Below are 12,718 nucleotides of genomic sequence, written 5' to 3' on the forward strand. Positions count from 1 at the left end.
GCAACACTGTCGGCTACCAGACGTCAGTGTACGTTCATGTTCACTTCTGTTTGCGTTTATCAGTACGCGTGTTGCGTATACTGTGTTATTGTAATGTGCTACTCATGGCCAGTGCTTTATTGTGTGTTAATTGTTATTCATTCATTACTTATGTCGTTAAACAAATATAGTCTTGAACAGAGAGTTTTTATGTACGATAATTACGTGAAAACGAATTCTTGCAGAAAAGTGGTCAGGGAATTACGATAGACAGGATCTCTTGAACCTAAGAAACGTGTTGTATTGCTGTTGAAGGAGGTCATTTTCAACATCTCTTATAACACAGGAGGTTAGAGATCATCATTATTATTACTTTTAAATATCATTTTACGCTTTCGGTTTGCTTTATGCGCCGGGATGCTGTCTTCCCTTTCTGACAACTGAGGATTAAGTAGCGATGTCTAATCTAAGATTTTCTGTCAGAAATAAGGTGCCAGAAATATTTGTATTTGGGAGGACACCTTTTCCAGCATCCTTGCGACAAGGTACGTGCTTATTTCAATTGTAATTGTAACTGTAATTGTGAAAAGTGGAAACATTACAAAACAAGCGGTTTCTGTTACGGACTTCCTGAACGCAATTTGCCGGGACCTGTTGCATGAAGAGTCCGCCGAACGGCCGACACGCTGGCGGTGAACGACTGAAATAACCTCCCTGTACTTTGCTTGCTGTCACAATGATATAGTTCATATTGAGGCCACTTCCACATCATTGCAGTAATGCTGTTTAGCAGAACATAACACAATGGTTTAGAAAGTGATCCACTTTTATATACTTGCTTTGAGCAAAATATATGCAAAACAGATATTTTTGTCTGCAGAAATTTGATAAATTTATCTCTAACGGAGAGACACCGATGCCGATACCCACTGATACTGACTCCGATACAGATACTTGTAAAATTCAATTTTAAAATAATAAAGGCTAGTTACCAAGTCATACTAACTCATCCATCACATTTCTTTAATGACATTAAATAACTCTCAAATTATTCTCATGTAGCATTGCAATACTTTAAAATGTATTTTGACATTTTATCAAAGAAAGAGGTTTTTGAAATGTTGCAAGACTTTTTAACGTGTTGCAGTTTAAAAAGAAAATGGTGGATTTTGTCTCTTCTTCAGTTTCATGTCAACACTATTCATTCTTGTCACTTTGGTTAACCTGGAGAGGGTGAAAGTGACGTAAAATATATGAAATACAGTTATTAAAATAACGTGTATTTATAGTGTTCTGTCCATCTGTCATTTTCAATAAAAACAAGTTGCTGTGGTATCGGCTGATACTAAGTCACATGAAAGACTTACACAGAAGGAAAGATTAGTACAAGAAGAAATTATTGAATCCACAACCCTCCCTTCTCGCTTGATTGTAATAATAATAATAATAATAATAATAAAATAATCCGTGGCGCAACAGCCCTTGAAGGGCCTTGGTCTATCTCCCGACTGCCAGTCTCCCTCTCACAATCCTACCTAGTGGTGTTGAGTTCTACAACCGGTAATGGGGTGACATGGGGTCAGTACGTCGAACCCCCAGCCGTTATAGGAGATTTTCGAGACTGGATTACGCTACTCACTCGTAGCTTCCCAATTTCCTCACGATGGTGGGTTGCCACCGGCCCTATACACAGACCGAAAATTCACAGAGACTGAACCCGGGATCGAACCCATGCCGTCCTGCAGCCGCCGTCCAAAGCAAGGTGCCTTAGACCGCACGGCCATGGAGGAGGACTCTCACTTGATTGTAGATAAAAACCAAACGAATTCCACAGCGACCTTTACCCATCTTTCCCAACAACTTAGCAATCATCTGGTCCGGAAGCAGCCCAGCGTGGTAGTAATGCTGGATTTAAAAACATCCACCTTTCTTACGCCACAAGTAGGCGAGCAGGAATTGGAAATCACTGATTTCTTTTATTTTCACACAGCCTTTACCAGGTATTTACATGCCATCGAGAAGTTTGGGTGCAGCTTTCCCTTTACCCATGTCAATCATCTGCTTGCCAGGAGGGTGGGGGTTTGTCCAGTAATTCTTCTAAAATTCTCAATTCTTCCAATCTGCCACAAGGAAGGGTGAAGAAACTTTTGAAAATGACTAATGTTGCTCTTGGCCTTGGATCTCGCAACTCAAAAACGATGGTATCAGTGGGAAAAATTCAACCGATACTTGTCGATACCGATACCACTGGTATCAGCCGATACATCAATATCAGCTCAACCCTAGATTAATGATAATTTTAATTTGGCAAATGTGGATTGCTAGGATATTGTTATTTAGATTTGGGCTTCAGAAACTAGATTTGAGTCCAAAGTGTTCCTAAGTGCATGTACCAAGAATCTGAATGTGTAATACTGACAGGAAGACCCAGAATAATGATAAATAAGAAAATTTTTTTTTTATATTTTGCTATTATTATTTATTAATAACATTCTGGGTTTACTTTGTTATAGGTTTGACTCAGAGCTTCAGTTGATGCAGGATGAATTAAGGCAGGAGAAGCAGCAACGGGAAAGGATATCAAGAGAAAAGGATCTGGCGCTTGCCGAGAAATACACCCTGGATCAGAATCTTAGTGTGAGTACACATTTTTGTTTACTTCCCAATACTTCTCGTACCTTTTATTGGCTCGATTTTATCCTAGGAGATGAAGTTTTTCATTAGTGAATTCATTTCTTGTTTGAATTCATACTTTTATGTCATGGTCATAAAAAATCATTGTATATACATACTATGCGAAGTATGTGATCCTTGAAATGTTTAAATGCAGCAGATATTTATGAAATGAGCCATTGGAACTTAGATTGTGGATGGCCGGTTTTGATTTCAGCAATGTGTTTCTTTTTCTACAATGGACTTTGAGGTCCATCCAGATCCAAAGGAGTACCTATGGACAACCCTGGTTGGTAAAGATGAGCAGAGAGCATGGTGAAGTCTTACTTCATCTTTCCGTGGCAGGAGTTCATCATATTGAGGAAAGGGCAAATCTTTCACTCACTCAAAGGTGGTTATTTTTGTACTCTCAAGCAAATTTCCAGTTCTTCCTGGAATTCATCTTAATAACCCAATAATATGGTAGCAATTATAGACACTATTACATATCAGTTTTTCTCCTAGATTCTTAAGCTCTCCGTATCAGCAGATAACAGTGTACCCTGGAGTAAGGGGTAACACATGTCTGTCTCGACCACCAGTGTTGCCAGTCCAATACTTAGGCTGCTTTTTATAGTATTGGTTGCTTCAAAATAAAACAATCGCTTATGGACTGTGTTTAAAATGTGATCTTCACAAAAGCCTTGATACGTAATGTAGCAATATGCATTGGCTATGAAGCCCGTACCCTGTCCCAGAATCTCCAGAGCAGGCGAACGAAAACAAGTATCTGTGCAAGTAGTGACGTGAGACGTCTCCACCAATGAATATGTGAGAAGGAAGGGGATTGCAAGTCAAGAATTACACTGTCCGACAGTGAAAATTGCCGCAGAACAAAATCATGTGATTCATATGGAGTTCAGTGCCCTGATGACGATAGTGAAAACCGATTTCCGCTATCACCTAAACTTTTCTCTGGAAACGCAATTTTCTCAGCGCACGACTGCATGTTATTGTTGTCGCGGCACTTATCAGCACAGCTTCTTACTAGGGCTCGACAGTGCATAGGTGGGAGGTTGGGAGGTGGAGAGAGAAGGGATAGATGGCCACTTGGTTGAGGTATAGTAAGGTATAATGGAGTTGCAGTTATTTGCATCGGGCAGTAGCTAGTGGGATCACGCAGTGTCTGTTCCTGCAGTGTGTGTCATGCAAAACCCCTAACGTGAAGAATACTGTTTGTCCGTGTTCGCGTGTTGCTTGTGTTCAGCGATGGCTAGGAAGTGTGTTAATTTACCAAACCTTTTCTGTTATGTGTGTGGTGAATTTACGATGAAGTCCCAAAGACATCCCATTTCCCCGCTTGTCAAAAAGGCGTACGAGTTGTATTTTGAATCAAAGGTAGATGAGGGTAAGTGTTGGGCACCACAGAACTTTTGCTCACGTTACTCTTGCTTGGTTGGTTGCATGGAACCCACCCATCTATGCCATTTGCCGTACCACAGTTGTGGAGGGAACCTAGAGACCACATAACAGATTACTTTTGTTTAACGAAAGTAACCGGAATCTCAAGTATATCAAAACACACAGTTTCATATCCAAATTTGGAATCTGCAGTGCGCCCAGTTCCGCATTTCGATTCTCTCCCAGTTCCAAAACCACCAACGGAATGGACACTGGAAGATGAAACAGACGATGGTAGTGACCAACCAATAGATCACGAAGATCATGATTACACGCTATGTACATCACAGCCCCAACCACAGGCAGAATTGGCATGAACCCCTTGTTGTCAAAGACAGTGTGCTGTTACCAGCAATGGACAAAGATTGCAGGTGTTTTACATTTTTACTGTCTAAATTTCCTGCGGTTAGTACTGCAAAAATTAAAGAAGGTATTTTCATTGGGCCTCAGATTCGTGACTTAACAAATGACATAACCTTTGAAGAGTTGCCGACAGATACTGAGAAGGCAGCTTGTCTTGCCTTCAAAGATGTATGCGACAATTTCTTAAGTAACGTCAGGTCTGACAATTACAGGGAACTGACGGAACACATGCTGGGCTGTTACAAGACTATGGGGTGCAACATGTCTTTGAAAATACGTTTCCTGCATTCTCATTTGGATTTTCCCCCACCTAATATCCGAGATGTGAGTGACGAACATGGTGAGCGATTTCACCAAGATATCGCTGCCATGGAAAGACAATATAAGGGAAGATGGTCACCAAACCTTTTGGCAGATTACTGCTGGACACTCCTACAAGAAGTTTCACCATCCATCCACAAACGGAAATTTCCCCGGACATTTTACTAACTTATAAATACATTTCATGCTTTTTGTAGATTTCTCGTACCTTTTTTATGTTTTGTAATACAAACAATTAATTTTGTTCCATGATCTGTATTTTATCAAGCTACAGGTTCCTCCTGTACTGAAGTGGAGTCGTTTCCAAGTGTCGCGAAAGTTGCTACTTTGTTTCTCATGAATTACAATAAATTTGCTTACTATATGAAATATAGGCTAAGTGGTACATGTAGCATATCTTTTCCAGAAAAATTGGTACGTGATGGAACATTTCTGATTTCATTTTCGTAATCAGCGTATTTGATTTAGTAAAGAACACCTTCTTTCATCTCGCGGCAAGACACAAAGTTCAAATTTGTTGCACTGTGTTATTAGATCAAAACATGGAAGGTGACTGGAGTGGAATTTCTGCATATTTATGGAGATAAATAATATCGTACATGGAAATAAACTGAGTGTACGAATACGTATCTTATTTCTGTGCCAGTGTGAAGGAATCGCTTATTTTCTTCTGCATGTAGTTTCATTAGCATTAACCTTTTTACACAAATTGAATCATAACATTCCGTTCTATCATATTTTAGTGTTCTTTTACATTGTGGTTGAAAAGCCGTGATAAAACTGTTTAAAATTTAAAACTGAAGGTTTGTGAATACTTTTTACACTCACTGTGACATGCCTTGCTTGCCCCTAACATGAAAAGAATCACGTGGACGTCCACAATACTGTGTATTGTGCTCATATGCACTTGAAACTGAAATTCCTGAATTTCATCGAACTTTGCCATTGGCAGTTTTATGTAAATAATGAATGACACCTATAACATAGCACTGATAGGTGAGTGCTTCCATAGGACAAGGGGCGAGGTTTGGAAATATTGTGTATCACAAGAAATCAATTCTGCTTATTTCAAATCATATGGCTCATAATCAAGGGCTCTTTCCCATCCTTGAAAAGTACATGTAATATGAATGGTGAAATTGTAGATATAATTTATTACAAAGATTATTGTTTTCTCTGATTTACAGCAATTAACTCCCATGTCCAACAAAATAATGAAAGAACGTTTTTATCAGAGACATTAAAATCATGTTGACTGTCATAACTGGAGGTGTGTCGGGAACTGTCAACAGTCAATCAATCATATTAAGGTTTGTTGAACTGTCTGTGTCTACCTACATTGTGCCCACTGCCGCCTTGTTATTGGTCGAGAACGAAAGGAAGTGATAATGTGTTTGGATAAGCTTAGCAACCCGAGGGTCAAAAGATACGATTCTCAAATACTTCCCGGAGATAAGACTGGCGACCCTCTGATCGAGTCAGCCGCAGTGCTGCCAATCCCTGCTTAAAATTAGTGCTAAATTATCTCTGAAAGTTCACCGTACATTGCACACTAAATAAAACATTGGAAGGTAAGATCATCAGATCTTGTAACCAACGCTTGAGTCCTGGCGTGGGCGTTCTTTTCATCTAATCACCATTCATCTTCTTCGTTACGATCGCCGGCCTCATTGGCGGAATGATCAGCGTGGACGCTGCAAAGTCAGAGGTCCTAGGTTCGAAACACCAATTGAAACAAACAAGTGTAATATATTATAAAATACTTAATTATGAAATGAGCAAGGTTTTCTTTTCTCGCATTTTTTTTTAAACATTTATGCCGCCCTATCAAAACCAATGCTATTTACATGAATTATTGATTCAAATTGATTTTGAATTACAATAGCACTTACTGGAAATCTCGCGATATATATATGAACCCAAACAGTCCATTTTGGACATTTTAATTCGTTAAACTACGTAAAACTTACACTATATAATAACTAAAAACATTAGAGAATATCACATCGCTTAGACTCTTGAAGCAAAACACCAAAATATTATTCCAAAAGTAGTTAAAATTTTGCCATATATTAAAGGAACTAAAAAATGAACTCACCTTTCATAAAATTTTCAACATAGTTTTCAAAGATTTTCAACATATTTTTTCAAAACTAATTGAAATCATACAACTTATATGAGCTTAGAAAAGAACTTATATGGGCTTAGGAAAATCTTGTCAAATCAGTCAAAATCTTGCTGACTCGCAGAAAAAGCAATCAAATAAGTAAACCACAACTCGAAGATACTTACAAAATATTAAAATTTTCAAATTTCAATATGTTTCTTGTACTTTTGCGAGATGTAAGTGAAAAGAGATATACGAACTCAAACAAAACGGATTGAATGTTGTCACTTTTCAATATAATTATTTCCACAACTCTGACATTTCGTATCGATACTTCAATGGTTTTTGCATACAATGAATTTGCATTCCGAACAACATACCGTCGTTTTATTCTTCTTACATCCGCCAAAGTCATGGCTGGCGTGCGCGGTACTGAGTGCTGCCGTGACCGGTCACTTCAGAGGCGTGTAAACAACCTAAAAATCACCAGAAAAAAGGTGCGAACGCCTCTTATGTTTTCGTGGGAATAGTGTAGAAAGTTACCTAGTGCTTTCCAGACCATTGTTTCGCTGGTAAGAAAAGTAATTCAAAATTCAAAATTACGGAGGGTTAGTCCGTATACAAAGGGCATCAATGGGTTTATAGGACCAAGCCCCTGCGTGATATGTGATGTAGGATTTGTTCGTTTTTTACCTAGAATGATTTGGAATAAAAGATTATGAGTATCTTCCGTTGATGTAGTACATAAACGTTTTCAAACAGACAATTCACCCGATATAACTTGTAGGCCGAAACCTATTAGTTATACCGTAGTTTAAAACCCTGGTCTTTTGGTGATGCAGTGTCAGAGAAGCACCTTTTCAGAGTCTGGGTTAGAAATATCCGCCTTGGAGTACACCATGCGGGGCAAGATATTTCCCCAGACATCCCCTGAATCACCAACCTTTCAGCAACCAGGAGTCCCCCCCCCCTGAGTTTACAGAGCTTTCCCCTTTTATGCAGAAAATTTGTTTACATTTTTTCAAGATGACACTATAGTTGTTTACGCATTCTTATACAGTGCATTCCCTGACATTCGCTACGAGACTCGGCGGCAAGCTGCCCGGCATCAGCGTTTGTCTTTCCCGGTGAACGGGTCAGCGACAGTCGCTAGAGTCTGCTGTTAAAATACAGTTTTCATATTGTGTACTAACCTTGACTACAGAAGGTGTTGAAAATGATGTCCCTCTGCTGCAACATATTCCTGGCATCTCCGAAGGAAATTGGCATTTACACGTGCAAGTTCGTCTACTGTAATTCTCCCGATTTTTCGTACAATACTCTCTTTTAACTCACGGATGGTGTGCGGATTGTCTTTGTATAATTTATTTCCCCATTTTTCTATCCACTTTTATTCAGAACTGACCTGTTACTCTAAACTTTTTTACGAGGTTTAATATAAGCGACTGTCGCGGACCCGTTCACCGGGAAAGACAAGCGCTGATGCCGGGCCGCTTGCCGCCGAGTCTCGTAGCGAATGTCAGGGAATGCTCTGTAGTTCCAGAACTTTTACAATGTTTTACAATTTTGTTGTAATTTACCAAAATACCAAAGTCTTTTACATTATTTTTAGTAAGATATCGGTTGAATAAACCTTTACACATATGATGTTAACAATAAAATATTTTGAAAAGAAATAAAAATCTTTAAACGAAAACAGAATTGACCACAGGTTATTCTTACACAGATTGAACAGTTACCGTTTGAAAATCGCGTAGACGACACATTATTATTTTAATAGGGTGCCAATACTTTCTTTCATGGGCCGCTGCTATTTCCAGTTTTTATCTTCTTGTTTGTTCGGCGCCCGGGGCGACTCCGCCGCCCTGCTCCTGCCCCGTAGCTAAACTATCATATTTCACCTACCAAATCCAAAAGCATTCATGAACATGAAGGGCAAAAGTTCGTAGATCCAGTAGCAAGATCACTAAGTCGGCAACACTGCTCAGACGAGGTGATTCTCCAGTCTCCACTCCACGTCACAGCGATTACTCAACGGAACGGAAGCAGAGCAAGTCTGCGACATCCTTCGGCTTCTAAGTAAGCAAAGACTCGCGGAACAGGAAGTGGATTTGGGTTTCGTCTACAATTACGCGTGGCCTGGAATCGGGACCAGCTGGACACACCGGAATCGAACTTTCACGTGGACGAATGAAGTCGGAAGGTCTCAACTTCGCGTTCTATATCTTTGTAAAATGCACCTCTTACATTTATTTGCACAACATACCCCTTACATAGATATATTTCCAAAGTGGTGTAATTCGACTTTCCCTATGCGTTTCCATGTGATGACGCGGAAAGTTTTTGAGATCTGTGCTCCGTTTCCAAAATAATAAATGTCATTTTGGTCGTTCTCAGCTGCCGTGGGTGACAATACAAAAATTTAGATTCTACACTACTTTTTTTTTACTTTGTAATTTAACGATGGATGTCGGAATCGGAGAAAATCCGCAAATAATACAGAAAAAAATTATTGATTATTGTTTGATTTTATTTTTGTTATTTAGCGTCGCTTTCCTGCCACTTTTGACTAATCGCGATTGTGAAGAGGAGTGATATGATGAAATTTACGAAAAGTCACTAAAAAGGAACATCCAGGCCGGGTTTCGAACGCGGGCCCCCTGGCGCGCTGTGTTAACCACTCCACCACGGACGTCGGCTGTATTAGTGTTGTATGTGCATGGTATTTATTATCATACACTATGCATTCTTCAATAATTTAATGTGAGCTTGTTTTCTTTGTTTTAAGCAGAAATTTCCTCCTTTTAATTTCGTTCTTTTTTGTGACAACTTTCAAAATTACAATTCCTGTAAATATGTTTATCAGATTTACAGGAATTATACCTAATCTGGAGGTTGCGAGACGTGAAACAGAAGATAAGTTGTTCTAAAAAAAATCTTTAGATTAAACACAGGATCATTTTTAGAAACCATGTCGAAAAAGTGTGATATAATGTAAAAAAAAAATTAAAAAATCGGTTATCAACAACTATGAACATACAAGTACTGTCTTTAACGTACCAACTCACAAAAACAACGCACTTAAATTGTATTGTCTGCTCGTAATTTAGGAAAGCGGAAACCAGAAAGAAGGGGGGGGGGGTCTTGAAAACCATTGTTTGCTGGTTCCTGTCTGCTGTCAGGCCATTCTTTGGACACAAAGAGATAAGCAACCGCCCTTTCTGTGACCCTCACAATGCATTACTGAAAAATGCATGAAATGGTTTTGTGTCGTCACCTAGGCGCCGCAAAAAGGGAACGAGAGGACAATTTACCAACAACGACCCCCCCCCCCAAAAAAAAAAAAAGAACTGTCGTGCTTTCGAGCACGTATTCCAGAATTCCACCTTCGCAGGAATCCGAGAGGAAAACAAGCTGGTTTCTTGCTCCAGTGTGTGGTCAACGGCCTGTCGTTTTATAACGTTTGCACACGCACACTTTTTTTTCCTTCATGCCGTACAACATGTTCTGCGAAGATTTTGGTATTCGCGGACAGTTAAATTCGTACCTCGAGAAGAAATCTAACTTGCTAATTTGTGCAACAGGAAGAAATCTAATCCACCGCGACGATTCATTCAATGTTGCCAAGGCCTAGCAAGATAAGTGAGCGAAATCGTGCTAATAAAATACCTTTCAGGGGCTCATGGGCTCCAGTCTCGAAAGTCAGAAAACAGCAGCTGACCACACATTACCCAGTGATTTATCCACACGCCCTAACACTCCCCCTCAAATTTCTTCAGCACCCCCAAAAATGTTTCACAAAACCTCAATTTATGCCTATTTTGGCTCTAAATTTAACCTCTAAATACGAACTTACACACTCCCACATGAAAAATTCCGAATGAACACCTGGTTTAGAGTTTTGACAGAATCAGATATTTAAGTAATTATATTATTTAACACAAAACGCTGCAAAATAGCCTATTTGAACAGATAGGCTAGTCGCGACTGGGATCATAATTTCTGTGAAATGAACCACAACCTGTTGACTACAAGATGATAGGGTTAGTTACGTTTTCGGAATAGTCCAGCATATTTTAGCATTTTAGACCTTGTTACCGATGATTCCTTGTTCGAATTCCAGACTGGGCATTGGTATTCCTTTGGGAGTCTCCCTTCATCAATTTCATCATTCAGCTTCAGCGATTAGCCTAAGTACGTGGAAAAAATACAAATACCAAAATAATAATAATAGTAATAATAATAATAATGACATTATTATTATTATTATTACTAGTGGTAGAATAAGTAGTAGTATGAAAGACGTTATTATCCTCATAAATTACGCAAAAAGGGGGTAGAAGTCGGTGGTAAGGCATTTGTTTGGAACAAACGATTTAAAATATTTTTTTAAATTGCACATTAACTAATAATGGAAAACAAGCACACAAACTGTATTTTTGAATGGCAGAAAATTAATGATAAATGCATTCCGAAGATAATTATTTTTGTTCATAATATGTATAACTTTCATGTACAAGATATGTGTTACACGTATGCAACATGCTAACACTTGTTTGTATACGTATCCAAATTTTATTGGATACATATATACAACACACATTTTTTTTAATACATTACATCAGAGAAAACGAGCACATTGCGAGCGAAGCGAGCAAGAAAATTTATTGGATCCAATTTTTGCAATTGAAAACAATATTGATTTAATAGGGCGCAAATAATTCCATTGGACGCCATGGCATTCTCTCTTTTACAACTTATTTCATTTAGATTATTCGGCATCTATGGCCGACTCCCGCCACCCTCTAGCTACAGCTCTGAACTTGACGAAAGAGAAAAGCAGGTATTGCGAGCGAAGCGATCAAAAAAAATTTACGAAATTTATTTTTATTTGCATAAAATTAGAAATCGAGGCGCTAATTGCACATCTGTGCCCTTGGCCGTCAATGTTTGCCCCCCCCCCTAGAATTGACTTCCGTCGAATGTGGGGGGAGGAGCAATGACCCCCCTGTGGTTGCGCCACTGTTGATGAGTACGTGTTTAAAGCAGTAAAACTAGTTTGACGTAAAATGTGTTCGATGAATGAGAAAGGTATTGTGAGATTTTGCTAAACTACTCGTATTAAATTTGAACAAGTGGAAATTGTTAGATAGGAGGATGTTTCCTCGAGCCTTGGGACAAAAATGGAAAGGAGAGAAGATGGTTGGAAACTATGAACAACTGAATACTTAATGGAAGGGTATTTTAGGTATGTGCAGGATCCCGAAATGTCGGAACCGGGATCGGAATAAAATTTTTCTCTTCAGATCCCGACTTTGGGAAATTCGGGATTCCGAAACGTCCCGAAATTTATGATGGTCGTGAATTACAAGTGCTTAATTCTCGAAGTTTTGTGGACTATGAGTCTCGGAAATGGCAATTTTCTTTCCAGAAATGCGAAAGCAGTCACTTCAAGTACAAATGATGTGAGCGGGTGGGGATTTTCACTGTGCCGGAAAATCCTGAACATTTTTCGTCCCGAAACTTTGTCCCCAGTTTTGGCATTTTTAAAATTTCGCATCCTCCCCCACCCCCACCTCGATAAAAAATCATCCTCTCACCCCCAATAAATTTTAATAGATATGGTCTCCCCATGTCCGTGTCGAAGGGTATACTTACCCTCTTAAGTGTATATTTTGCTGGACTGTTGCATGCAATTTATGGGAACTCACTTGGAGAATAATTGGATTTTGTTAAAACTTTTACAGCAAATATTTATCATTTACGCGGGAATCGGCAATGAAGTAGTTTTAGCTTGCTGTACACCGGTAAACCAATGCATCATAACAGGAGCAT

General features: G+C 39.1%; 1 protein-coding gene across 5 annotated transcripts in view; it reads left to right on the plus strand.

Annotated features, from left to right (window-relative positions):
- The window catches only part of Mhcl (Myosin heavy chain-like), a 303,279-nt gene that overhangs the window by 249,945 nt on the left and 40,616 nt on the right, over nucleotides 1-12,718 (plus strand). For all 5 annotated transcript variants that reach the window (XM_083128453.1, XM_083128454.1, XM_083128455.1 and 2 more), the window contains one exon: nucleotides 2,493-2,616. In XM_083128453.1, coding sequence (XP_082984579.1) covers nucleotides 2,493-2,616 — 124 coding nt within the window. The remainder of the gene's footprint in view (nucleotides 1-2,492; nucleotides 2,617-12,718) is intronic.

The sequence above is a fragment of the Lepisma saccharinum genome, chromosome 9 (genome assembly GCF_977018435.1).
Source record: "Lepisma saccharinum chromosome 9, izLepSacc3.1, whole genome shotgun sequence".
In the NCBI taxonomy this organism is placed as follows: domain Eukaryota; kingdom Metazoa; phylum Arthropoda; class Insecta; order Zygentoma; family Lepismatidae; genus Lepisma; species Lepisma saccharinum.